The sequence below is a fragment of the Cordyceps militaris genome (genome assembly GCF_000225605.1).
Source record: "Cordyceps militaris CM01 unplaced genomic scaffold CCM_S00007, whole genome shotgun sequence".
Classification (NCBI taxonomy): Eukaryota; Fungi; Ascomycota; class Sordariomycetes; order Hypocreales; family Cordycipitaceae; genus Cordyceps; species Cordyceps militaris.
In genome coordinates this window covers 333850-356471 of record NW_006271975.1, presented here as the reverse complement: position 1 = coordinate 356471, position 22622 = coordinate 333850, and the positions used below count along the sequence as shown (strand labels likewise).

Genomic DNA, 22622 nt, shown 5'->3' with positions numbered 1-22622 from the left:
GAAGCTGCTGGAGGACAAGGGTGTACGATGATAAAGACATGACGGAGTTTATACAATAAACCTAAGAACGGGAAGTTGGCAGTAAGATGCAGTCTGGGTAAACCAAGTCCCTGTTGGTTCTCCCGCCAGTCGTCCACAGAGCCTGAAAGGAAGTGGTCAGTTATGGCACAGGGCACGTGGTGGATTCTTTTTAATTGTTAAACACCATTTCACCCCCCTATCCTGTCTAGTTCTTTGATTTCCTTAGTCAGAGTCTATCCGTCTACAACAACTGCCAGGGCCGAGCCAATCAACGCGCCGCCGCTGTTTGACGTCACCGGACTTTGGCAAAGAGTGGGTGTGCGGCGTGCGACGTCGAGGTTGCGACCACGGCGTCGATGAACAACTCGCACATGAGTGCAGAGCTCCTCAGTTCGGCCAGGACATTTGTGACGGTGGTGCAGTGGGTGGCGATGCGCAAGGCCTCTGGGGAGAGAGAGAACGCGGCCAATGCCTTGGCAGCTGAGCTGCTGTCGACGCTTCCCATAACTCTATTGGATTGAAGAGAGAGAAGATGAAAGGAAATGAATAGAATTTGACATGTTCAAGTTTCTTTCTTGTAATTGCTCAAGATTGGTCCGATTGCGGGTGCTGGCGGGCAACACTGTGTGTGCTCTGGGTCAAGAGGCCACGAAGCGAGTCTACTCCAGAATCCAAGCCGGAATTTAACAAAGACTGGGCGTACGCAGCTTGGTTGTTCGTTCCTTCAAGTCTACAAAGAAGGACTCGAGGTTCAAGCGCCGAGCGATAGCCGCCTGTCAAAGGTCGCACCCGCCCGCACCACAAGACCGAGGCGGCAGAGAAGACACAAGACGGCCGCGAACGCATCACACAAGTCCCTCGGCGCTATGAAAAATCTCCTGGCAACGTCTGTAATGATTCTTGACTGTCGTTGCGCGTCAAGATGGCATTGGTAGCGGGCTGCCTCATGTCACACATCAGCCCCGGCTGCAGCTTATGCAACTCATGCACAGAATGCGGGCATTACATACAACGGGCTGCATACTTGATTGCAAGCTAGCGTTGTTTTTGATTGTTGGAACATAGATAGATTCTGGGAAAATGAGGTACAGAGCATTCAGGAACAGGCGGTGCGACCGTGAGCTTCGCTCCGTGTACACCGCCCACGGCGCTTAAAGGCTGACCAGTAGGAGCCAGAGTGCAGCTACGCAGAGAAGCTGGTGTCGACGGCGCAATATATATATATAGATATATATACATTGACGCGTATTTTATATGTGAATACGAGTCACAGACGCATGAGCGACTGCGTAAATGATGTTGGCGTCTTTTGTTGTGTAACCATTCCCGGTTGGCGTTTGTCGACACGTCCGCACAGATCCGTTGTAGGCTCGGCAAGCAGTGTGTTAGTGGAACAAGTATCTGTTTTTGAGAGGCGGCGCCATGACGGAGCCGAGATCTGGCAAATATTGACCCTATTGGCTAATCGAAATGTATAGGACCAATGAAAAATCGCCGGTGTGGAGAGTGGGTCTCAATTAGTGAAGGCAGGTACACGTGCGCTATCTAAGATGGCTCTGCGAGCGACCTGTCTGTGACATCAAAATGTTCCGCTGCCGCCGCTCGGGCTAGTCAGGGTAGACGCAACGGAAAATATAAGCGAGACACTTTGGCTAAGTATAATAACTCAAATTCAAATGGTGGGTTGCTACGCCGGTCTTGCATACACAGCTTCGGTTGGTTGATTGCGAGTACCGCGTTGGACAACTCATTTGTTGCCGAGCAGTACGAACTTCAGAGCAAAAGCTGCCTGTAACTGCGACAAATAAACTATAACCAGATAGCAGCATCTCAATCCTTGTCCTCTGAATGCACCAAAATAGCAGAACAGGATACTACATGCAAAGCAAGCCAGTGCCATCTCTGCCTCCCCCTCCTCAGCACAACCTAGTACGAATAGCAACCCCCCCTCACGGCAATCACGGCCAAATAGGTCGACGCAATGCGTGCCGCCGCAGCCGCAGCGCCATATGCCGCCTTGGCTTCCTCGTCCGCCGCCTCTGCGTCCTCGTTGGCCGCCGCGGCCGTGTCCTTGTCGCCTGCGGCCTCGGCCGCGAACGCGCGCACCGTGGCCGCCTTTGCCTTTGTCAGAGCGCGCTCGGCGCAGGCAGAAGCTTTCGTCGCGATGTCGGCCGCGTCGCTGACGGCCGCCGCCGCCGCGCACGGGACGCTGACCGGGGAGGTGGGCGGAGTGGACGAGTTGCTGACAAGGTCGATGTTTGGGACCGTGTGCGGTGTCGTGAGCCGCTGCGGACGACGGCGGTCGGCTTTGTCCGTGGTAGACTTGCCGCAGGGAAGATTGGAGACGGCAGTGGCTGTGGTCTTTGGCGGAGAGGGGGGGACATCTTGCTGCAATGCGTTGCGGTCGGCCTGTGGGAGTTTGGCAGCCTTGATATCCTTTTTCGTCTCAGTCCCCGTTTCCCCAGACGGGATGTTATTAGGAGGCTTCTATCGCGCAGTTAGCCAAACCAGTCACCACACACCCCTTCCCCCAGCGCTCAGCGTACCGGTAGTCTATTCTTGATTCCCTCCATGTGAATCAAGAAGCCTCCCCATACCCAGCCTTTAATGGCCGCCACCGCCAGCGCCCTCTGCTCCGCGCTCTCCAAGCATAGCGCCAAGCAGCCGTTGTGCTTCCTGTTCGTCCTGGGACTCGGCTCCCACGCCCAGCGCGCCGTCTCCATCGGCCCGGGGCACCGCGCGCGGAGGGCCTCCTCGAGCTTCTGCGGGCACGCCGTGCCGCCCATGCCGCGAAGAAGCAGCAGACATCCAGTGGCGCGCCAGTCGGCGACGCGCTCGTCGTAGTCGCGCTTCTCGGCTTCGAAGAGACTCTGTTGGGACTTGTTGCGGGCGGCGGCTGCGAGCACGGCGCCGCTGCGCGTCGGGCGCTCTTCGTTGGAGGATCGACTGTGGCTTCGGCTTCGGCTTCGGGTGCGGGTAGAGACGGGTGCTTCTTTGTCGGATTTGTCATTCATCGTGGCGATGCGTGTGTGGGTTGTTTTGGGGGAGTTGAGGTTCATGCCCGTTGGTTGCAAACGGGCGAGGCCGGCTGGAAGGAACCTGGGGGTGGAAAGTAGCTTTCAGGTGGGCGCAGTCTCCGACGCAGTACTAGTTAACACAAGGGAGGATAATCTCTTTAAACGTATTTCAAGGTGATAAAACTAGCTCGAGGGGCTAGGATTTAATTTGTTCTTGACATTGCTACAGCATCAGACTCACGACCGCGGGTGGACAAGCCACAGACCTTTTTGAATACAGCCCCAACTCCCTTTTTGAGTTAATTATGTTACTTAGTTATTTCTATGCTTCTAAAATGTTACCCTGGCCCAGCTTTGCCGTCTTTCTGCCGTTGTACGTTTGTACGTGGAACGATGTGCTCCTCCACTCTGCTGGCAGGTCCGAGTTGCGCCTGATCAAGGTATAATTGTCTAGAAGATGAAGATATAAATGTCTGGAAACCACCCATGAGTCCCTCGGCGAGTGTATTTATTATCTCTCGAGAGTTAAGGGACCGACCTTGTAACACAGAGTCGAGGGTCGTCAACCGTGGCTCGCTTGCTGCTCACCTTGGTCAGCGGCGAAACAGGTATCTTGTCTGGAATGTATGTAATACAACATGCATGTCGTTATTAATAGCGACGGCAGTGTAGTATATTCTACGTGTTAATGCAAGCTTCATACCCCGACTACTGCTGTCGACGGCATGGTCCCGACAAGCCAGCCGACAGCTCTGCTCAGGAATAACCACAGTTTGAACAGAAATAACAAGAAACAAGTAACGGTAGTATTTATAAAATATCTAGCCTAATAGAGTAAAATACAACCTTCGCCAGCACAAGCAGAGCCTGAGCAATGTCGTTCGACTTGTGCATGTCTACATACGTTTAAGTAGTCGCAATGGAGTCCGTCAACACCAAGTACATCTGCCCCGGTTCTATGGAACCGACCTAGGCGCTTCAAGTATCTCCAAACCAATACAGTGTCTTATGCCTATGTCAGACATTTATACGCAGGCGCGGGGGCCGACGTGCCCGAGATGGACCCTAGGCCTTTGCTCAGCACGGCCAAGCATCCCGCGGCCTTTTCTTCGTGGAGTACACAGTACTACAGGGCTGACAGCAAAAGGGCCTTTTCATCGCAGAGCGGAGGTCGGAGGCTGAGTATCATGAAGTCTCTGTCGCACGGAACGGGGCGGCCGGCGGGAATGCACAGATTAGGGCCATTCGCGAGCCGTCGTTGGGTGAGTATCCAAATATGGCTGCTCGTATTTCGTGCACTATTACATCATTTTCTGCTACGTGGAGTTCGAGTTCTCTACTGTCGTATTGCCTCGGTGTTGTATGTCAGCTCGTGGATCATGTCCGGAAACTCGTAGCGCCGATGCCTGGTAAGCCGTGCCAAGGTGCATGCCACGGCTGCCTCGACCAAAGACGGGAATATCCCTGGCTAGACAGACAAGGCTACAAGAAATGCGCACGTACTCGCAAGAGACAACCGGGTTCTCTCGCAGCACATGGGAGCTGCAGCCATCCGTCGATGCTCTTGCCCGGACCACCTCCCTCGGCCAAACCGCCATCAACTTGCCCTCCGCCGACCCATCCGACATGATCCGAACCCTTGGAGCTGCATGCAGAGCACAACACAAAGCATGCAAGTGCGTACCTATCTATGCAAGCTGCCCGGCCTTTGCTACGTAGGGCCGTTGGGGGGATCGGCGCGGCAGGACCGTTTTGTGCCTGCAGCGACGCCAGTACGGATCCTACCTTAGAATCCCACGTCAGGCGTTCAGGCAAGGCTTCGCTCGTCCGATGCGGCGGAAAAATGTCCGTTGCAACTCATACCGGCAGCAGATGCAACGCAAGACGAGACGAAAATGAGGAATAATAGACACTAGTCTGCTATAGCCCCTATTGGAGAGAACAAAAGTGCCAAGTGTCTGGTAATTGAGCGGTGCCCGGTCTAGAATTCTCTTCGCATAGGAACAAGTTTCTACAAATTAGTGCTTATTTATCTGCCCAGAGGTGCAGCATTCCTCACAGCCTCGAAGCCGCGCGCACACAACGCTCGGGCCTGGGCCTATTCCGGGCTTGCAGGAGCTTCCTGTGACTAATTGTGCGCCTGCCGTTGGTGGGGGAATTCAAAATATGACAAAAACTGTGCGAAAAAGGTCTCCGGGGCGGTCATATGGCCGTTGTTGCACAAAACGGGGGTTTTGAGGTGTAATTATGTATCAGCCGCACCGCCTCACCTTGGCCCACCAGAGCAAGTTTTTCTCTCTCCTTCTTTTACCAACCAGTACGGATACAGTAAATCCCATTCATGCATCGGGGATCTTTGCGCCAGCCAACGCTAGAGCCCCCGGCCTGGTCCGCCGTCCTAGCGTTGAGCACATTTGAGACAGATTTCGACATGATGGAAAGAGCACGATTCCGGGCAACGCAACTACGAAAAAAAAAACCAGCGCATCAGACTATAAGAAGCTGTCCATACGTCTTGCGTTTTGCTGTCTGGTCTTTGCACCTTTTTCTTTGAGCACGCAAGGCGGTGAGCTCACATCGGGTCTGAGTGTCCGGGGTCAAGGTTCGGCATCAGGCTCGGGGGGAGGTGATCACCCCGAATCGGAACCTTAATGGAATTAAATTGCCCGCTAGCGCACGAAGAAGAAAACGAGAATAAGCCCATGGTGAGGATTGGGCGCCGACTTGGCACGGCTTACACGGGGCCCCGGGGGGGTATTACGTGCTGACAGCAACGGCTCCCCGTCACCTATACTTGTCCGCCGGTATGGAAATAGGAACCGCGCCCGTGCTATTGCCCAATAGTACCCAATGAGAAGAAATACCCTATCCTGTCGACAGGGCGGATATGAATGGACCCTCCTCCTACTCCGCTGACAGCCTCACTTACCCACGGCCCCTCAGCTCGCCAACAATGAAGATTTGATAGCCCTGATCCTTGTCCGGCGAATCTATCTGCAGACAGAAAGTGGCGAAGAACACGTATCCTGTGCTACACTTTAAAAAAAGAAGCAACATGTGGTTCTTTGTGTTTTCTCACCAGCATCACAGCCCTGGTCCTTTATATCCCCTTGACGAAGAGAAAGCATCAGATTGTCTCAACTCCCCCCCACACCCACAACCGCTTTCCCCCCTCCGTCACACTTGCGGGTTGGATAAGCGTCGAGCGGCTCCGAAACGTACCATCCGTTACAAGACCGCTTGAATAGCCCGGTTTGGCATTCGTCCGTGGAGGAACGAACGGGGCCAAACATTCGCTTCAGCTCGGAAAAGCTAGCGCCGCGCCCCCGGGGCGTGTCAATCTGCCTCAAACATGCTCAGCAACCCGTTGGCTTTCGGTACCGCTAGCAAGATGGAATCCCGTCCTCTGAAATGCCATCGTTCTTTCCCGGTCCTTGTCAACGCACACGCCCCCCCCCCGCGAGGCATGTGCGTCGCAGACGCTGCGGCCAAAGACGCACACGGAGAAAGAACGACCTGTGGGTGGTGTGTGAGAAACTAGTCGGTGGGTTGGGAAAAAAAAGGTCCAGAAGAACTATTGCTTCCTTTTCCACCACCCCTCTCCGAATTCGTATGGGTGCTGTGATGCATCATGCCAGGCCCCAAAGTTCGTATGACAGCGCAAGTTTATGCCCATTCTTCCACCACTTACTTTTTTTTTCTTTTTTTTTCTTTTTTCTTTCTTTATCCAGTTAGAATCATCAGCTGCGGTTTTCCTCGTGTCCCCAAGTAAGCAAGGCTGGGCTTCTCGTCTGCGTTGGTTTCTTGCATTTAAGATTCTCATAACCTTGAGCTAGTTCACGCAAGTTTCCCCATCTTCATGATCCAACTATACATTTACCGAATAAAACGTCTATAAGCCAAGGAAACAAGCATATTTTGTCCACCGTCTTCCGTCTTGCTACTTGCCTTCTTCTTCTCTCGTCTCTTGACAGCTCGAACCCTCCCACCCACCTTGTGTCTCTGCGCTGCCACACTTACCACATCCCGGGCCACCCATCATGGCGACGCCAAAGAGCATATCGCAGTCGGTTCTCGACATCATCACACAGTTTGCGCTCAACAAGTTTGACGACGCGGCGACGCGCATGGCCGCCGGCACACCCACCTTTCTTGCCGTCATTGACGCCTTTGTCGCCGACCAAAGGGAGATCCAGACATGCCTGCCCTCGTTCCCGTTCAAGTCGGCCAACAAGGAGTACAAGGTGCTCGGCGCGCTGCCGGACAAGGCCGAGGAGCTCGCCCTCGGGCGCCTCGACAACATGTGTCGGCGCATCCGCGAGGTGTATCCCCCGGGCGCGCGCGTCACCATCATCTCCGACGGCATGACGTATAACGGTACGTTGTTCGTCCCTCTGTAGCTGCCTTTCTGAATTAGAGAGCGGGAAGCAGTACCGAGTCGCTAACACAACTTCACAGACCTTCTCTCCATCTCGGACCGCGAGACATGGCAGTACGGCGAGGCCCTCCGCAAAATGGCCGACGCCAAGGGCTTCACCCACATCTCCTTTGCGCGCATCCGCGACCTCGTCGACTGCGCGCTGCCCGAGACGCTGCGTGAAATCACCTACGTCGCCAACTGCACCAACATGCGGCGCCTGCTGCTCAACGAGCACGGCCGCGACGACCTCGACATGGACAAGGAGATTGTCGACAACCCCGACACCAAGCTGACCTACCTCGGCTACTGCCGCTTCCTCGAGTCGGACCTGCGCCACATCTTTCCCACCGACGAGAACCGGACCAACCGCGCCTACAAGCGGGACGTCAAGTACCTGGCCAAGCAGATGCTGAAGCGCGGTTACGTGAGTCCCAGTCGACCCGAGTCTTTGAACGCACAGAACTGCATATGCTAACAGGACTAGGCCTTTGCGGGAGCCGTCAAAAAGGCCTTCCCCAACCATCTCCGCCTCTCCATCCACGAGTCCTTTGGCGAGCACAAGGTCTCCATCAGCCTGCTCAACACGCAGACTGGCTTCACCACGCCCTGGCACTGCAGCGTCGCCCAGCTCGCCGACGGCGAGTGGATCAGCGCCCCCATGGGCGAGTTTCAAAAGGACGACCGTCTCGAGGTCGTCTTCGAAAACGGCCGCCCATCGCACTTTCGAGAAAAGGCCCGCGCCCCGGACGCACCCCCCAGCATCGCCGAATCGTGGACCGCCTTTATGCCGGCCAAGAAGATTAGCCCCTCGTCGGCCGGCTCCCTCTCACCGAGCTTGCAGTCCGATGCGGGCCAGCCGGCGCAGTTGGGACTCGGGATCAGCGGCTGCACGACGCCGGCGAGTAGTGACGCCGCCTCGGACGGCGAGTTCGTCGAGAAGCAGGTGGCCGCCGCCGCGCCGGACTATGGACGACGCTTGCTGCCGCAGATTATAGACAAGCGGGCGGCAGCGCATCCGGATCAGATCCTGTTTTCGCTCTCCAGCATGGTCAAGAATCAGCTCGAGTTTCAAGAGATTTCGGCCAAGCAGTTTGCGCAGGCCATTGACAAGACGGCGTGGTGGCTGGAGAGCAAGGTCGGCAAGCAAACCGCAATCCAACCGATCGGATACATCGGACCACACGATCTTCGACATATTTTGTTGACATATGCCTGTGTCAAAGTCGGCTACGCGGCTCTCTTCCTCTCTCCCAAGAACAGCACCCAAGGCGCCCTCTCCGTGCTCGACACCCTCCACTGCGACATCTGGGCCAGGGCCAGCGACGCGCCCCTCGCTCCCCTCGTGCAAGACGTCCTTGAGCAGCGCCCCATGACCATCCTCGAGCTCCCTCCCCTCGCCGACCTCCTCTCCGCCAGCACCACCCCACCCTACCCCTACACCAAGAGCTTTGCGGCCGCCGCCACCGACCCCTTTTGCTACCTGCACACGTCCGGCAGCACCGGAATCCCCAAGCCGATCCCGTGGTCGAACGCGCTCATCGGAACCATGGACGCCGTGCGCCTGCTGCCCCGCGTCGCCGACGATCACGGCCTGCTGCCGTGGACAACTGACTGGGCCGCGCACGACCGCATCTATTCTTCCTTTCCCATGAGCCACGGCGCTGGCATCATCATGAACATCCTGCTCCCCGCGCTCATGGACCTGCACTGCATCATGGGGCCCGTCAATGTGCTGCCAAACATCACCCTTGTAGAGGCGCTGGCGGAGCAGGCTAGGATCGACATCTGGAGCATGGTGCCGTCGCTAACCGATGAGGTCGGCGAGACTCCCGACGTGCTGGCCAAGTTGGCATCGTCCAAGTTCATCTGCGCGTCCGGCGGGCCCGTGAGCCCAGTGAGCGCGGGCAAGGCCAACGCGGTCGTGCGCGTGCTGAACCTCACGGGCACCACCGAGGGGCTGTTCATTGGCAACCTGGTGCCCGCGCGGGAGGACTGGTTCTGGTTCGCGTTCCACCCGTACTCTGGCTTCGAGTTCAAGCCGCTCGACGACGAGGACACGTACGAGCACTGGATCCACCGCGACGAGACGCACGCGGCGCTCTTCCAGGGCATCTACCACACCTTCCCCGAGCAGCAGTCCATCAACTTCAAGGACCTGTACATGCGGCACCCGACCAAGCCGTATCTGTGGGCGTTCAAGGGCCGCAACGACGACCTCATTGTGCTCTCCAACGGGTACAAGATCTCACCGCTGCAGACCGAGGCCTTCATCGCCGCGCACCCGGCCATTGACGGCTGCCTGGTCATTGGCACCGGCAAGCCGCAGGCCGCGCTGCTGATCGAGCTCAAGGACCCCAACGGCAAGACGGAGCCCATCCTCGACAGCATCTGGGAGACGGTGCAGGCGGCCAATGTGCAGATGCGCCACAAGAACCAGCTGCTGCGCGACTTCATCGCCTTTACCGAGCCGGACAAGCCGTTTGTGCGGACCGACAAGGGCACTGTCAAGCGGCCTGCGACGCTGACCCTGTACGCCGAGTACATTGAGCGCTTCTACAGCTCGCGCAACAGCGACATTCCCGTCTTCGACGTCGATCTGAGCTCGCCGGCGTCCATCCAGCATGACGTGCGCGAGCTGTTTGCCTCGTACCTGGCCGAGGTGCGCGACGTGCCGCTCGACGCCAACCTGTTTGAGCTCGGTTTCGACTCGCTCGCCGTCTTCGCTGCCATCAAGACGCTGCGCATCGTCACAGGCCTGGCCGATCGCCTGAGCGCGCGCCAGCTGTACGCCAATCCCACGCTCGGCGGCTTCTCGTCGGTGCTGCTCGAGCTGGCCCAGGAATCAAAGACGTCGACGTCCGATGCCGGTGCCAGTAAAGTCACGGAGCTGCAGAGGCTCATGGCGCAGCACCAGGCGCGCCAGTCATTCAAGCTCAACCCCATGGACTACGTCAACCCAAACCACTACATGGGGCTCGTCTTTTACTTTCCCCTCGCCGACGGCGTCAGCTTCCAGGATGCCTTTGAGACGCTGTCCAAGGGCCTGGACCGCACCATGGATCAGATCCCCGCGCTGGGCGGCAAGATGGTGCCCTGCTCTCCGTACGAGATTGGCTATGCCAAGGGCGACTTGTGCGTCAGCATCCCCCCCGCGCACATGGCATCCTCCCCGCACGGCAGGCTCATCTACAAGGACTGTGCCGCACTTCTGCCCTCGTTTGCGGAGCTGCGCGAAAAGGACTTTGTGCCGTCGCTGTTCCACGACGAGGTCATCCTGCAGCAAGACACGTTTCCCAGCCTGCCTGCCGACATTGTCCTCGCGCAGGCCAACTTTGTCCGGGGCGGGTGCCTGCTCGCCGTGGACATGAACCACTGCTGCCTCGACGGCATGGGTGTCATGATTGCGCTCAAGGCGTGGGCGGAGAACTGCCGCTTCCTCCAGGGCGACGCGGCGGCGACGTGCTCGTGGCTCGACGTCGACAGCTTCAATCATGGCCTCCCCGAAATCATCCACCAGCAGGAAGGATGGACCAAGTCGCCGGACGAGGTTGATCCCGGCACATGGGGCTTCCTCCCGTTTCAACCCGCCGAGGACGCGGCCCCGAGCAGGTACGTCCCGACAGCAGCAGATCTGCCGCCGGCGCCCAAGTTCAAGCTGCATTCCGTGTGGCCGCTCCCCCGCGCCGAGCGGTGCATGAACACGACCGTAGTGGAGATTTCGGCGGAAAGCATCCGGAAGCTCAAGAAGCAAGTGCTGGCCGACCCCGGGACCAAGGGCTCCAGTGTCTCGGTCAGCGACATTGTGCAGGCCTTTTTCTGGAGACTGGCCATTCGCGCAAGACGGCATGTGGCCAAGGCTAAGGGAAATGATTATTCGGAAGCGGACGGCATTTCCATCTTGGAGGCGCCGACAGACGGGCGCGCGCACTTTTCGTCGCTGTTGCCCGCTACGTACATGGGCAGCATGCTCATCATGAGCCGCTCGGTGCTGTCGACACAGGAATTGTGCGCACCAGACACCAGCCTCGGGCGCATCTCCCAGGTGCTCCGTGACACGGCCGCGCGTGTCACGCCATCTCTCGTGCACGATGCGTTTACGCTTTTGCAGTCGCTTCCCGATCACGCGCGCTTCTCGACGGCCAACATGGGTCTCGACCACATGCACGCCATGATCTCGAACCTCATGCTGTTCCAGACGAGCGAGATTGATTTTGGCAGCAAATTGTTTGCCAACAATGGATCGCCCGAGACAATGCGACCGCAGCTGGTGCGCGCCAACGGGCGGTTCCGGTTCTGGATCATCTCGCCGATGAAAAAGGACGGCGCTGTAGAGCTTGTTCTGGGCACGTTTCCCGAAGAGCTTGCCTTTTTTACCGGAGACGAAGAGTTCAACAGATATGCCAAGGTGGTAGATGTTTCAGCTTGGTAAATAGAGCATAGAAATTCAGACTGTATATAGTTAGATTGACAACCAGGTCGCGGCGTGGTTTCTCGTGTAAGTCGCCAAAAACACGCTCCAGATTGCGACGGGCGCTAGATTGAGACAATATATCCCCATGTTTATCCACTGTAGTATCGAAACCGTAAACGTACCGTCTCCGAGTGAAACGCCCGCAAAGGGTCCCGCCGAGCTGAAAAAACGAGAAGCCATAGTTGTGGTACAAGGCAGGAGGAAGGGGTGTCGCCTGCCCACACACCCCAAGCCTCACCAGCGCAAAACTAGCGGGCACCGGCTCCGGCACGAAAAGTGAGCAAGTTTCGATGACAGCTGCTAAGATGAGGCTTGCACAAAATTGAGCAGGTTTTCCGGCAATCGCTCCACCTCTTTGCTTGCCTAAATTGGTGCTGCAGCACCCCTAGTCAGTTGTGGTTCGGTGGTCGGTCTGATCCGCGCAAGGGAAACCTTCTCATTTTGCTTCATAAAGAAGGCCACCCCCGGTCGACGTTTTCCTTTCTTTTCTGTGTTCATGTCAGCTTCTCTTCTTCGCTTCTTTCCATCTTCGTTACCATCGGCGCCATGTCCAAAGATGCAGCCGATGCCAAGATCCGCGTCGATGCGGTGCGCGACAGTGCCGACGACGCCACCGCCGAGGCTGGCAGCAGCAGCACCCAAGTTCAAGCTGGTGTGCGCAACATCGAAGCCACGACTGTCGCGTGGAACAAGAATGCCCTCATCATCGCATATGTGCTCATCTGGCTAACGTATTGCGTCGAGGGCTTGCTGGCCAACACGACCAACGCGCTCACACCCTTTGTCACCTCGGACTTTACCCTGCACTCGCTGACGCCGACTGTCGGTATCCTCAGTAGTGTGATTGGCGGCGTCACCAACCTCACTCTCGCCAAGATTCTCGACGTCTTCGGTCGCCCGCAGGGCTACCTCTTCTGCATCGTCCTGGCCACGGTCGGCATGATCATGATGGCCGCCTGCAATAATGTCGAGGCGTACGCGGCCGCCCAAGTCTTCCAGACGGTGGGCAACAACGGCATCCAGTACAGCCTGTCGGTATTTGTCGCCGACACGTCGACGCTACAGAACAGAGGCCTTATGCAGGCCATTGTGAGCACGCCCAATCTCTTTGTCGGCTTTGTCGCCGGACCGATTGCGTCGGGCTTTGTCCGTGGCCCCGGCTGGCGATGGGCGTTTGGCATGTTTACCATCATGGTCCCATGCATCACGCTGCCTCTCTACGGCATCCTGGTCAACAACTTCCTCAAGGCCAAGAAACTAGGCCTCGTCACCAAACCCGACAGCAAACGAACGCCCCTGCAGTCACTTCTGCACTACTCTCGCGAATTCGACGCCATTGGTTTAATCCTTCTCTCCGCTGGCGTCGCCCTCTTTCTACTGCCGTTCAATCTCTACACTCTGCAGGCACGGGGATGGACCTCGCCTCTAGTCCTCAGCATGCTCATTATTGGCTTTGTCCTCATCATCAGCTTTGTGGTGTGGGAAAGATTCTTCGCGCCAGTCACCTTTATCCCGTACTCGTTGCTTCTGGACCCAACCGTGTTCGGCGCGTGCATCTTGTCGGCGACATTGTTCCTGAGCTACTCGACTTGGAGCGCCTTTTTCCAGTCGTATCTGCAAGTGGTCAAGGGTCTCAGTATTGACGAGTCGACCTACGTCATTCAGACGTACTCAGTCACATCCGTCGTCTTTGCCGTCGCTGCGGGCGGCTTGATCCACAAAACCGGCCGATTCAAGCCGGCAACGCTCTTCGTCGGCGTGCCGCTGAGCGCTTTTGGTCTGGGCCTTTTGATGCACTTTCGCGACGCGGATAGCAGTATTGGCTACGTTGTCATGTGCCTCATCTTTATCGGCATTGCGGCGGGAACAATCATCGTGTGTGATGAGATTGCCATGTTGGCTGCCGGTGCTCATCAGTATGTCGCCGTCTGTCTTGCCGTGCTGGGCATGTTTAGCAATGTCGGCGGCGCGATTGGTTTCACTGTGGCATCGGCCATCTGGCAAAACACGTTGCCCAACAAATTGCTCGAGTATCTGCCCGAGGAGGATTTGCCCAACTTGCCCATGATTTATGGCGACATTAACACGCAGCTATCGTACCCAATTGGCTCTGCTACCCGAACGGCCATCCAGCATGCGTACAGCGATGCCTATTTGCGACTGCTGGCTGTCAGCACCGGCGTTTGGGCATTTGGCTTTGTCGCCGTCATCATGTGGCGCAACATCAATGTCATTGGCATCAAGCAAGCCAAGGGGCATGTCTGGTGAGGTGTCAAGGTCGTAGGGGATAAATTGAGTGACGACGCAGGTTGAGGCGAGGTCGACGTTTGTACACGTCGAGCGCAAGCCACTGACAAGATCACGTGTACGCGGATTGGCCTTATCATAGGTTAGGCGAAGGCGGATGGCCTATGATAGGTTAGACGGATGGGAAAGATACCCTCTGATTGAAATTGCACATACAGATAGACAGCAAATACGGTTACCTAGTAATGCATACATTATTATTACACGCCCGAGACATTTTCCTTTATGCGTCGGGAATGCAGGTACCAGTACCCAGACAAGGCCTAATTAGGTACCTAGTAGGCACCTAATCCAGTGGAGTTTACCCCAGACGACGCCACATTCAGCAGTTGTCGTGGCCTGAAACCTCGCCTTCTGCTGGCCTGTGGCGGGCCGTCCCAGCACTAACAAGCTAAGGTACTAAGCATGGCGGGCCAGGCACACTGGCTCCATCAGCCATCGTTAATTGGTGTGGCTGAGATGGGCTCTGTGGCTCATAAAAGTGCACGCATCCCACCTTAAGCCGTGTCTCCCCTCGTTTCTTCTTCTTCACTCACAAGCAACAAACGGGTCGCAAATCATCTCGCGGAGTCTGTCATCTTTTCATTAAGAAGGTATTCTTCTCGCCCGGGCCCCCTCGTCAATCCCTTTTGTGCGTCATTCACTCATTTTCCACCCCCACCCCTCATCCTCTCTCGCTCTTTTCGCCGCTCTCTAGACAATTCACCCGAGAACACCGTCCCGGCGGCTGCGTGAATCCGTTCATCGCCGCCCGCTTCGGCCTCTTCTCTCGTCATCCCCGACCGAGCCATTCTTTTTCCAGCCCGAACCCGACCGTCAAACCCAAACACCCGCCGCCATGTTCAAGCGCTCGTTCCGTCATCACGACGCCGTGCGCGTGGACAAGTCTGCGCGCGTTAAAAAGTCGGGCTCCGTCCGGGATCCCATGAAGCTTTCGAAACTGCAAAGGTCGCTCACCGAGAACGACGCCCTGCTGCACTACCCGCAGCAGGCGCAGCCAGCCTCCGCACCGTCCCCCATCATCACCCTGATGGTGGGCCGCGAGGGCCGGCTCTTTGCGGCGCACGAGGATGTGCTCCGGCAGTCGCCGTTTTTTGACGCCGCCTGCCGCTCCGCCTTCCCCGACGCGCAGAGCCGGAGGATCTCGCTCCCCGAGGAGGAGCCCGAGGTCTTCTCCGCCGTGCTCGAGTACCTGTACAAGGGCGACTACTACCCGCAGCTGGTGCACAACGGCCAGCGCAACACGTGGGAGCTCGAGAACCACAACCGCGCCGGTGCCAGCGGGCTCCGAACGCCCGCGGCATCTCCCAACCCCGAGGCTGGAGGTCGCGCGACCGGCGCCGCCGTCCACCTCGACAGTGTGGGGGCCGACGTGCTCCGCGACACCGTCATCTACTGTGCCGCCGAGCGCTACGGCCTCGAGGAGCTCAAGCGCCTGGCCCTCCGCAAGCAGGGCCTGGCGGCCGGCATCGACGTCGCCACCATCCTGCGCTCCGCCCAGTATGCCTACGCCCACACGCCCGACTCGGACAGCCGCCTGCGCGCCCACTACCTTGCCCTCATTATCCGCTGCCGCAAGACCTTTAAGCGCAGCGGCACCATGCAGGTTGAGATGGAGGCGGGCGGCACCAAGCTGTTTTTCGACCTCTTCGTCGCCATGTGCAACCATCTCGACGACGTCATTGACGTGAACCATGTTCGCTCCCCAAGGACCGTCTGAGAGAAGCCTGGTTGTGCGCGTGTGTCTGTCTAGGTTTCCATCTATTAGGTCCACTTCCCCGGCTCAAGTCTGAGGTGGAGTCTGACTGCCTCGAAGCCGTCGCATTTACAAAATCAACCCGACAAAAAAAAAGATTTTACGAAGTTATGAATGTGGAATTCACAGCAGGTGTTGGCGCATTTTTGGTCTCCCTCATCAGATTGTCTCATTTCCAGCAGGGAGCTGATTCAGTTCAAGTCTTTCTGCTTTGTTTCATCGCATTTGGGTTTTGCTTCAATCAATGAGATTCAAGAGCCGAGGATATAATGACGCCCGTCTGTCCACAGGTATACTTCCTCTGCTCTCTTTTCCTCTTGTCAGTTGACTTGCGATTGTTTTGCTGCATCATTCAACTCTCACGATTTGTAGTTTATGTTCTCCTGATGATAGAGGCTCGGTTGCTTCGCAGCGACCGAGTTGTATCAATATGCTTGTTGTGCTACCCAACTCACCCCAGGGGACCGAGATTGGTTCCGTCGTCCCCTTGCCCTTTGACAAGAAAAATCTCAGACAATTTTTTTGCGCTGGACAGCAATTCGAAAAAAAATTCAACATCCCCCCCTCTCCCTCGTGCATTTTTTCAAACAGCTTGGTCACATTTTTTTGGCTGAGATATCTTTAATACCCCTGTGCTACTACTGGGATACGACAAGAGAAGCTTACAGAATGTTTCTCACAGCTTTGAGAAAGTCGGCGTTTGTTATTTTTTTTTCCCACGTTCAAGTCATTCTACAATACTGTCCACACACAAGACCATGTTTTCTCATTTCATTTGTCTGGAGGAAACATGCTGCATGGTTTGGAAATGTTCTTTTACAGACAAAAAAAAAATTGCAGAAAAACAAAAACGTGGAGAGTGGAAGTGTTGGCTCCGAGAGCTAACGGCTCTGCTCTTTACACTCAGGGGCTGCTGCGCAGTCCTCCTTGGCGGGAGTCCTTTCCGTCGGGGTCTTTTTGAGGTAATAGAAAATTGCCGCCTCACATTTGTTCCATGTTTTTGTCGTGACTTGTATCAGCAACTCGCATCTCCAAACCCTACCGTACCCTAAACTACCCCATCTATGCCCATTCCACCGTAAAGTCGTCAAATTTGGCGTGCAGCTGCTCCGTGCCCTCCTTGGCCGGCCTCGCCGCCAGCGCGGCCACGTCCAGCGTCCAGCCGTTGTACTGCGCGTCGGCGACCCAGCAAATCTCGCGCAGCGGCGTCTCCGTCTCGCCGTCCACGCAGTACACCCACCAGCTGCGGCCGTTGTCGTCGCCCTCGCTGCGCACCCGCACCGTCACGCCGCGCCGGCCCGTCGCGACCTCGCCCGCGTCCGCCACGGGCCCGACGCTCCAGTCGGCCCAGGTGTCGCAGCTGACGGTCGACAGCCGCGGACGGCCCTCGTACAGCTCGATGCCCGTCTTGACCCATTTCCGCTGCGCCGGCTGCGTCGGGTGCGTCAGCCGGAAGAGCAGCCCGGCCTGGTCGTACCGCTGCGTGTACGCGGCGGAGAAGGTGACCTGGGCGGAGCGGAACTGGCCCATGGGGTTGGACGAGTGCGTTGTGAAGGGGGCTGGATGGTGTGTGAGTTGGGGGTGTAGCAAGGGCGTGAGTTTGGCGAGTGATGAGCGGCTGAAAACGTACCGTTGAATACATCCTTGGTAGGAGGCTTCTTCCAGATGTCCGTATCCGGGCCGGCAGAAAGGTTGAAGCACTGAGCCATTGCGTGCGAGGTTTTATACGAGGAAGGTATGGTGAGAAAGCTCAGATGCTGAGTTGTGGTGATCTATGGCAGTTCATGACGACAACGGGCCGGGCTTATATACCAAGACGGCGCGGGGCAGCATTGCCCCGCTAAAGAACCAGCCAGATGCGCGGTTGTCGGGTCGAGACTGTGCTATTCTTGCCATACTCTTTCTGTCTCCAGACAAGGATCACATCATGATCTCAACTTCCAAGAATCAGATTGGCCGGAAACAACCGCTCAGTCGATTGGTAATTGAGTAGGCTGTGTATTGGACAGACTGCGCTTCTCCCGGTAACGCGGGCCTTGACTCCGGGTGGGCCGACGAGGCGGAGCGACCGTTTTAGGACAGCCCGGCGCGGCCACGGGGCTCCGCCGGTGCTGACACGCTGGCTGCATTATTAATAATGAACGAGAAAGGTATTTCGGTTAATTGGACACGTGGTTTAATGCACACGAAAGTACATCAAGATAGGAATTGCGTTGCGTGCGGCGTGTGTGGCGACAATACCAAAGATGTTGTATGTGATTCACACAGCAAATCCTTCCTCCCAACCACTTCAGCCAGACGAGACGGCAACACTAACAGCCATGATCACTTCACCGGCGGCTAGGCAGCCAGCGGTCGCCACAGCGTCGTCTCGGCCGCAGTACCTAGGCCCTCAAGTTGATCCGAGCAATCACTCTTTTCAGCCCTAGCTACACACGGTCGCAAAGGGACTGGACGTTTTAAAACTTGAAATAAAAGCTTCAAGAACTCGCAGACAATGTGTCCACTGTCGGCGTGAAACTCGCATGTATGGGCATATTGGCCGTGGTTAGCATCGTGACATGAACAACAGCGATTTCTAGGAATAGACAGTTTGGAGTAGACGACCGACTCCGCGACGAGATCCCCAGAAACCCCAGGAACCCCAGGATTTCCCCGGATATTCCCCACTCCAGAATCCACGGAAATCTGCAAGATAAGCCAGACAGGTGGGGGGCCTTGTAGTGCTCATGTTCATGGAATATAAAAACTAAGTTAATCGTCGCTGCCCTACTAGCCCCGTAGCCGAGGTTGGCCCATGTCTCCTTTGTTTTTTCCATTGCTCAGGGACAAGGAGATGAAGCCCGTCTCAGTAGGGTTGTTTAGCTAACCCGTTATCCCGTGTACACAATGAAGAGTCTCTGGAGGGTTGTTTAGCTAACCCGTTTACACAATGGAGAGCTAGTCTACACTGAGCGCCGCCAATACCGTCATAGGCTGAAATTGATGCTGCTATACTTAAATCCAGTATAATTATTATAGTACAATGATGTAGTCACCAATCACCATCTCCAAAGGGCTTTACGGAGTTCGTGGCGTGCCGAGGCACTTGAAGCGGAGGGTCGGATCGACCCAAAACGAACTGCACCGCAATGGCGGACCGACGTGTAAATACGGGTGAAAATAATCATCTATCACTCCGTTCGGCATAATCACGTATATAATAACCTCCCCCTCTCGTAGCAGCAAGTTCCAAATGGTTGATGAACATCACTTTTTGCGGCCGGCAATCAGCATCTACAGCCCACCATGGCTACCGAAACAATACCAGCAACAAGCAATGTCAAGCTCAACAAGGACTCGATGCGGTCTACGTGGCGAACCTGGGACAAGAGCCAGCACCGGTTTGCCCACCAGGCCCTGACCCGAGCCGACGTCTTCCACAACGACCCGCACCGGGCCATCCCGGTGCACGCCAAGACGGACCCGGTGCCGTACCTGCCGCAGTGGGCGATGCAACGCTGGATCGTCACGCACGCGGCCGGGCCCCTGCTGCTGCACCAGCTCTTCGTGTCGGCGACCGGCGCCAACATTGGCCGGCTGGGCGCGTTGGCGGCCTACTACGTGTCCTCGCGCTGGTTCATGACGCGCCTGCTCAGGAACATGCGCGAGATGGGCCACCGGTACGGCCACCTGGACGGCGACGTGCACGCGCGCGACGAGGTCCCGGACAATGGCGTGGGCAAGACGCTCCTGTCTGTCGTGCTCGCCAGCGTGGTGCGCGCCGTCATGTTCAACGTGCTCACGTGGGACAATGACGTCGCGCCCGGAGACGCGCGCTGGCTGTGGATGCCGCTCATCATCGGCGTCTACGGCATCGTTCTCGACTTCTGGTTCTACTGGTACCACCGTCTGATGCACGACAGCGCCTCGCTCTGGCAGTTCCACCGTACTCACCATCTGACCAAGCACCCTGTCGCGCTGCTGACCCTCTACGCAGACGGCGTGCAGGAGGTCGGTGACATTGTCGTGATTCCATTGCTCACCTTTCTGACGCTCAAGGCAACCGGCGTCTCGCTCAACTTCTACGAGTGGTATGCTTGCAACATCTACCTGAATTTTGCCGAGAGTCTCGGCCACAGCGGCCTGCGCATCATGGCCTACGTTCCCAACCCCCTCACGCCCGTGCTTAAGCTTTTTGGGGCGGAGCTTGCAATTGAAGATCACGACCTCCATCACCGGAGAGGCTGGAAGAGTAGCTTCAACTACGGCAAGCAGACCCGGCTATGGGACCGCGTCTTCGGCACATGTACTACCCGCGTTGAGTGCTTGCCCGACAACATCGATTATAAAAACCAAGCTAGTATGCCTTTGTTCTAAGAACCCAGCTGTTCCCTGAATTCAGAGGTCGATTCTAAGGAAATACTCCTCGAGAGCTTCAACTGAATGGTCTTCCGATCTGACGGCCAGCTTTCCTGCTATTCTGCCAAAGTTGCACTTGCCCAGCGACGTGGAAAGGATACTCTAGGGTAGCACGAATTTGCAAGTCTGGTCGCGCGGTATCTGAATGTCTTCTTATTGAACAGAACGATATACAAAACGCACTAATCAATGAAGTTGAAACTCTGCAGCTAGTTGCAGAAAGTTTGAGTGTACCATAATGACGCCCACCATTTGCTCCTGTTCGTTGACAAGGACAGCGACGTTCACTATGCGACAAAGTATAGTCATATCAGGCAACACGAGACTCTGGAATTAAAACTAGTTAGGAAAAATGATATACATATCAGAAGGGAGAATAGTCAATACACTGCTGTACATGGGCCACTTTCACATCGTGACCCCCAATGCGGCGGCGACGTCCAGCGTCGCCTCTTCAAAAAGAAGCCTCCAATCTTCCTTCGACAAGGGCCCCTCTACGGCTTTCCTTTTCATCTCGTCCACCACCCGATGGATCTTGCCCACGACGTGCTCATGCGCGTCAAAAATCCCACAGAGCCCCATCGCGCACCGCTCCTCGTCCCAGAAGCCGGACCTGTACAGCGCCTGCTGCCTCGCCGCCAGCCGCTCCCCAAACGACCCCATGCCGAGCGAGATCAGCTCAGACAGCGCGCACGCCGGATTGCACTTCTCCAGCAGCACCGTCCACACCTTGCAGAACTGGGACAGAGAGCTGCGCACGAGCTCCGACGGCGGGGCTCGCGCAAGCTGCTCCGCGGCGCCGGTGGGACGCTGCTCGAACCGGCTCGAGTTGGTCAGGTCGTTTTGCGCCTGCACGAGGATACTGAGAACCTGCTCGCTCTCGGCGCCGGCGGCGACTGGTGCGGCGAGCTGGCCGATGGCCATCGGGGCGAGCAGGGACTGGACCTCGTAGCTCCCTGCGTGCACCGACTGGAACATGTCGTCGGCATCCAGGCCTGCTCTGGAGAGTAGTGTTTTCTCGCCCCCTGGATGGAACGTGGACAGAACGGATATGTCATAGACCGTGTCGCCAAGCGAGATCCAAATGTCGCCTGGTGTGTTATGGGTCGCCAGCTCTGATCGAGAGATGCGGCGGGTTGTATGCGTGGGTGCTGCCGCGATGCTCGATTTGGCAGCCGCCGCATGCACGTGTAGACTGGGCATGCTCGAGGTATTGATGGCGGCTATTCGTCCACTTGTACGGGCAGCTCGATTCTTTGGCGGACGGTTTAGCATTGTAGCCACGCCGAGCGCAAACTCGGAGGATCCGCACACGTACGTCGGCAGGCCCTGCCGCAGACAGAGGTCTTCGAGAACGGCTGGTACTCTACCGTGGTAGACGCGGCAGTGTTTCCCGGCAAGCAACTCGAGGTCCTGGGTGTCAGGCATGGTCAGACACAGGATGACGTGCAGCTGACCGTGGAACTTGTCCAGGGCAGCAAACAACTCTTGCGTGTGGATGAAGTGGTGCAGGTTTTGCGCGCCAATCACGAGTGTGTAGGTGCCGACCAACACCTCACGTCGCGAAAGCCAGCCGAGGAAAATGCCAGCCCCGCCATTTTGAGCAATGAAGTAAGTATTGTCTTGACTGCTCTTGTTGGTCTTGATTCGGAAGTGCGGACTCGGAGCTAGGGCGACCGAGACGGTAAAGGGCTTCTCTTGCTGGCACAAGAATGACGAGACGAGACCGGCGCTTCGGCAACAAATCTCGACAGACTTTGTGACGTGCAAGTCGTCGTCCGTCTCCACGTCGAACCCGGGAAGTGGGCATGTCTTGGTGATGGAGTACGTCCGTGTCTGGTCTCCGGAATCCGCGTGGTGAACTGTGACGGCCATTGTATCCCCGGCAGCGAGAGCAATAGGCGCATCAAAGTCGAGTCTGAGTATAGCCGACCCAACCTCCCTCCCAGCAGGCATGTGGCGACGAACAGGACTCGCGGTGGCAGGAATGCGTCTCGTCGCCGGATCGCTACCAAACCTCACCACCATGGCCTTGCGCAGCGTATTCGAAATATGCCACTCGGGCGCCTTTGCATTCTGCGTGCCCGACGACGTGTACAGCTGTCCCGCGCGGAGCGCCAGCACGATCCTCAGGGCCTTTTTCCTGTGCATCTCGTACAAGTCGTGCAGCAGCTGCTGGAAGACGGCAAACGCGCGGGCCAGCCTCGGCGCGGCGCGTCCGCGCGCAAT

General features: G+C 56.8%; 6 protein-coding genes across 6 annotated transcripts; 4 read left to right on the top strand and 2 right to left on the bottom strand.

The window, feature by feature from the left end:
* Positions 1-1947: 1947 nt before the first annotated feature.
* Positions 1948-3765, bottom strand: CCM_08332 (uncharacterized protein; the record flags this gene model as incomplete). The annotated part of the gene is made up of 6 exons (XM_006673471.1): positions 1948-2382; positions 2568-2967; positions 3280-3328; positions 3381-3511; positions 3577-3626; positions 3742-3765. 6 exons carry the CDS (start codon positions 3763-3765, stop codon positions 1948-1950), a joined length of 1089 nt encoding a protein of 362 aa, XP_006673534.1.
* A 3313-nt stretch (positions 3766-7078) lies between these two features.
* CCM_08331 (transferase family protein) lies at positions 7079-11887 on the top strand (the record flags this gene model as incomplete). Its single annotated transcript, XM_006673470.1, has 3 exons — positions 7079-7415; positions 7497-7882; positions 7943-11887. The coding sequence occupies 3 exons, from the start codon at positions 7079-7081 to the stop codon at positions 11885-11887; spliced, it is 4668 nt and encodes a 1555-aa protein (XP_006673533.1).
* Positions 11888-12475: 588 nt separating this feature from the next.
* Positions 12476-14197, top strand: CCM_08330 (siderophore iron transporter mirB; the record flags this gene model as incomplete). Its single annotated transcript, XM_006673469.1, has 1 exon — positions 12476-14197. One exon carries the CDS (start codon positions 12476-12478, stop codon positions 14195-14197), a length of 1722 nt encoding a protein of 573 aa, XP_006673532.1.
* Positions 14198-15074: 877 nt separating this feature from the next.
* CCM_08329 (BTB/POZ fold domain containing protein) lies at positions 15075-15956 on the top strand (the record flags this gene model as incomplete). The annotated part of the gene is made up of 1 exon (XM_006673468.1): positions 15075-15956. The coding sequence occupies one exon, from the start codon at positions 15075-15077 to the stop codon at positions 15954-15956; it is 882 nt and encodes a 293-aa protein (XP_006673531.1).
* A 1098-nt stretch (positions 15957-17054) lies between these two features.
* CCM_08328 (uncharacterized protein) lies at positions 17055-17701 on the bottom strand (the record flags this gene model as incomplete). The annotated part of the gene is made up of 2 exons (XM_006673467.1): positions 17055-17551; positions 17623-17701. 2 exons carry the CDS (start codon positions 17699-17701, stop codon positions 17055-17057), a joined length of 576 nt encoding a protein of 191 aa, XP_006673530.1.
* A 1579-nt stretch (positions 17702-19280) lies between these two features.
* Positions 19281-20417, top strand: CCM_08327 (Fatty acid hydroxylase; the record flags this gene model as incomplete). Its single annotated transcript, XM_006673466.1, has 2 exons — positions 19281-20334; positions 20377-20417. 2 exons carry the CDS (start codon positions 19281-19283, stop codon positions 20415-20417), a joined length of 1095 nt encoding a protein of 364 aa, XP_006673529.1.
* Between the last annotated feature and the right edge of the window lie 2205 nt (positions 20418-22622).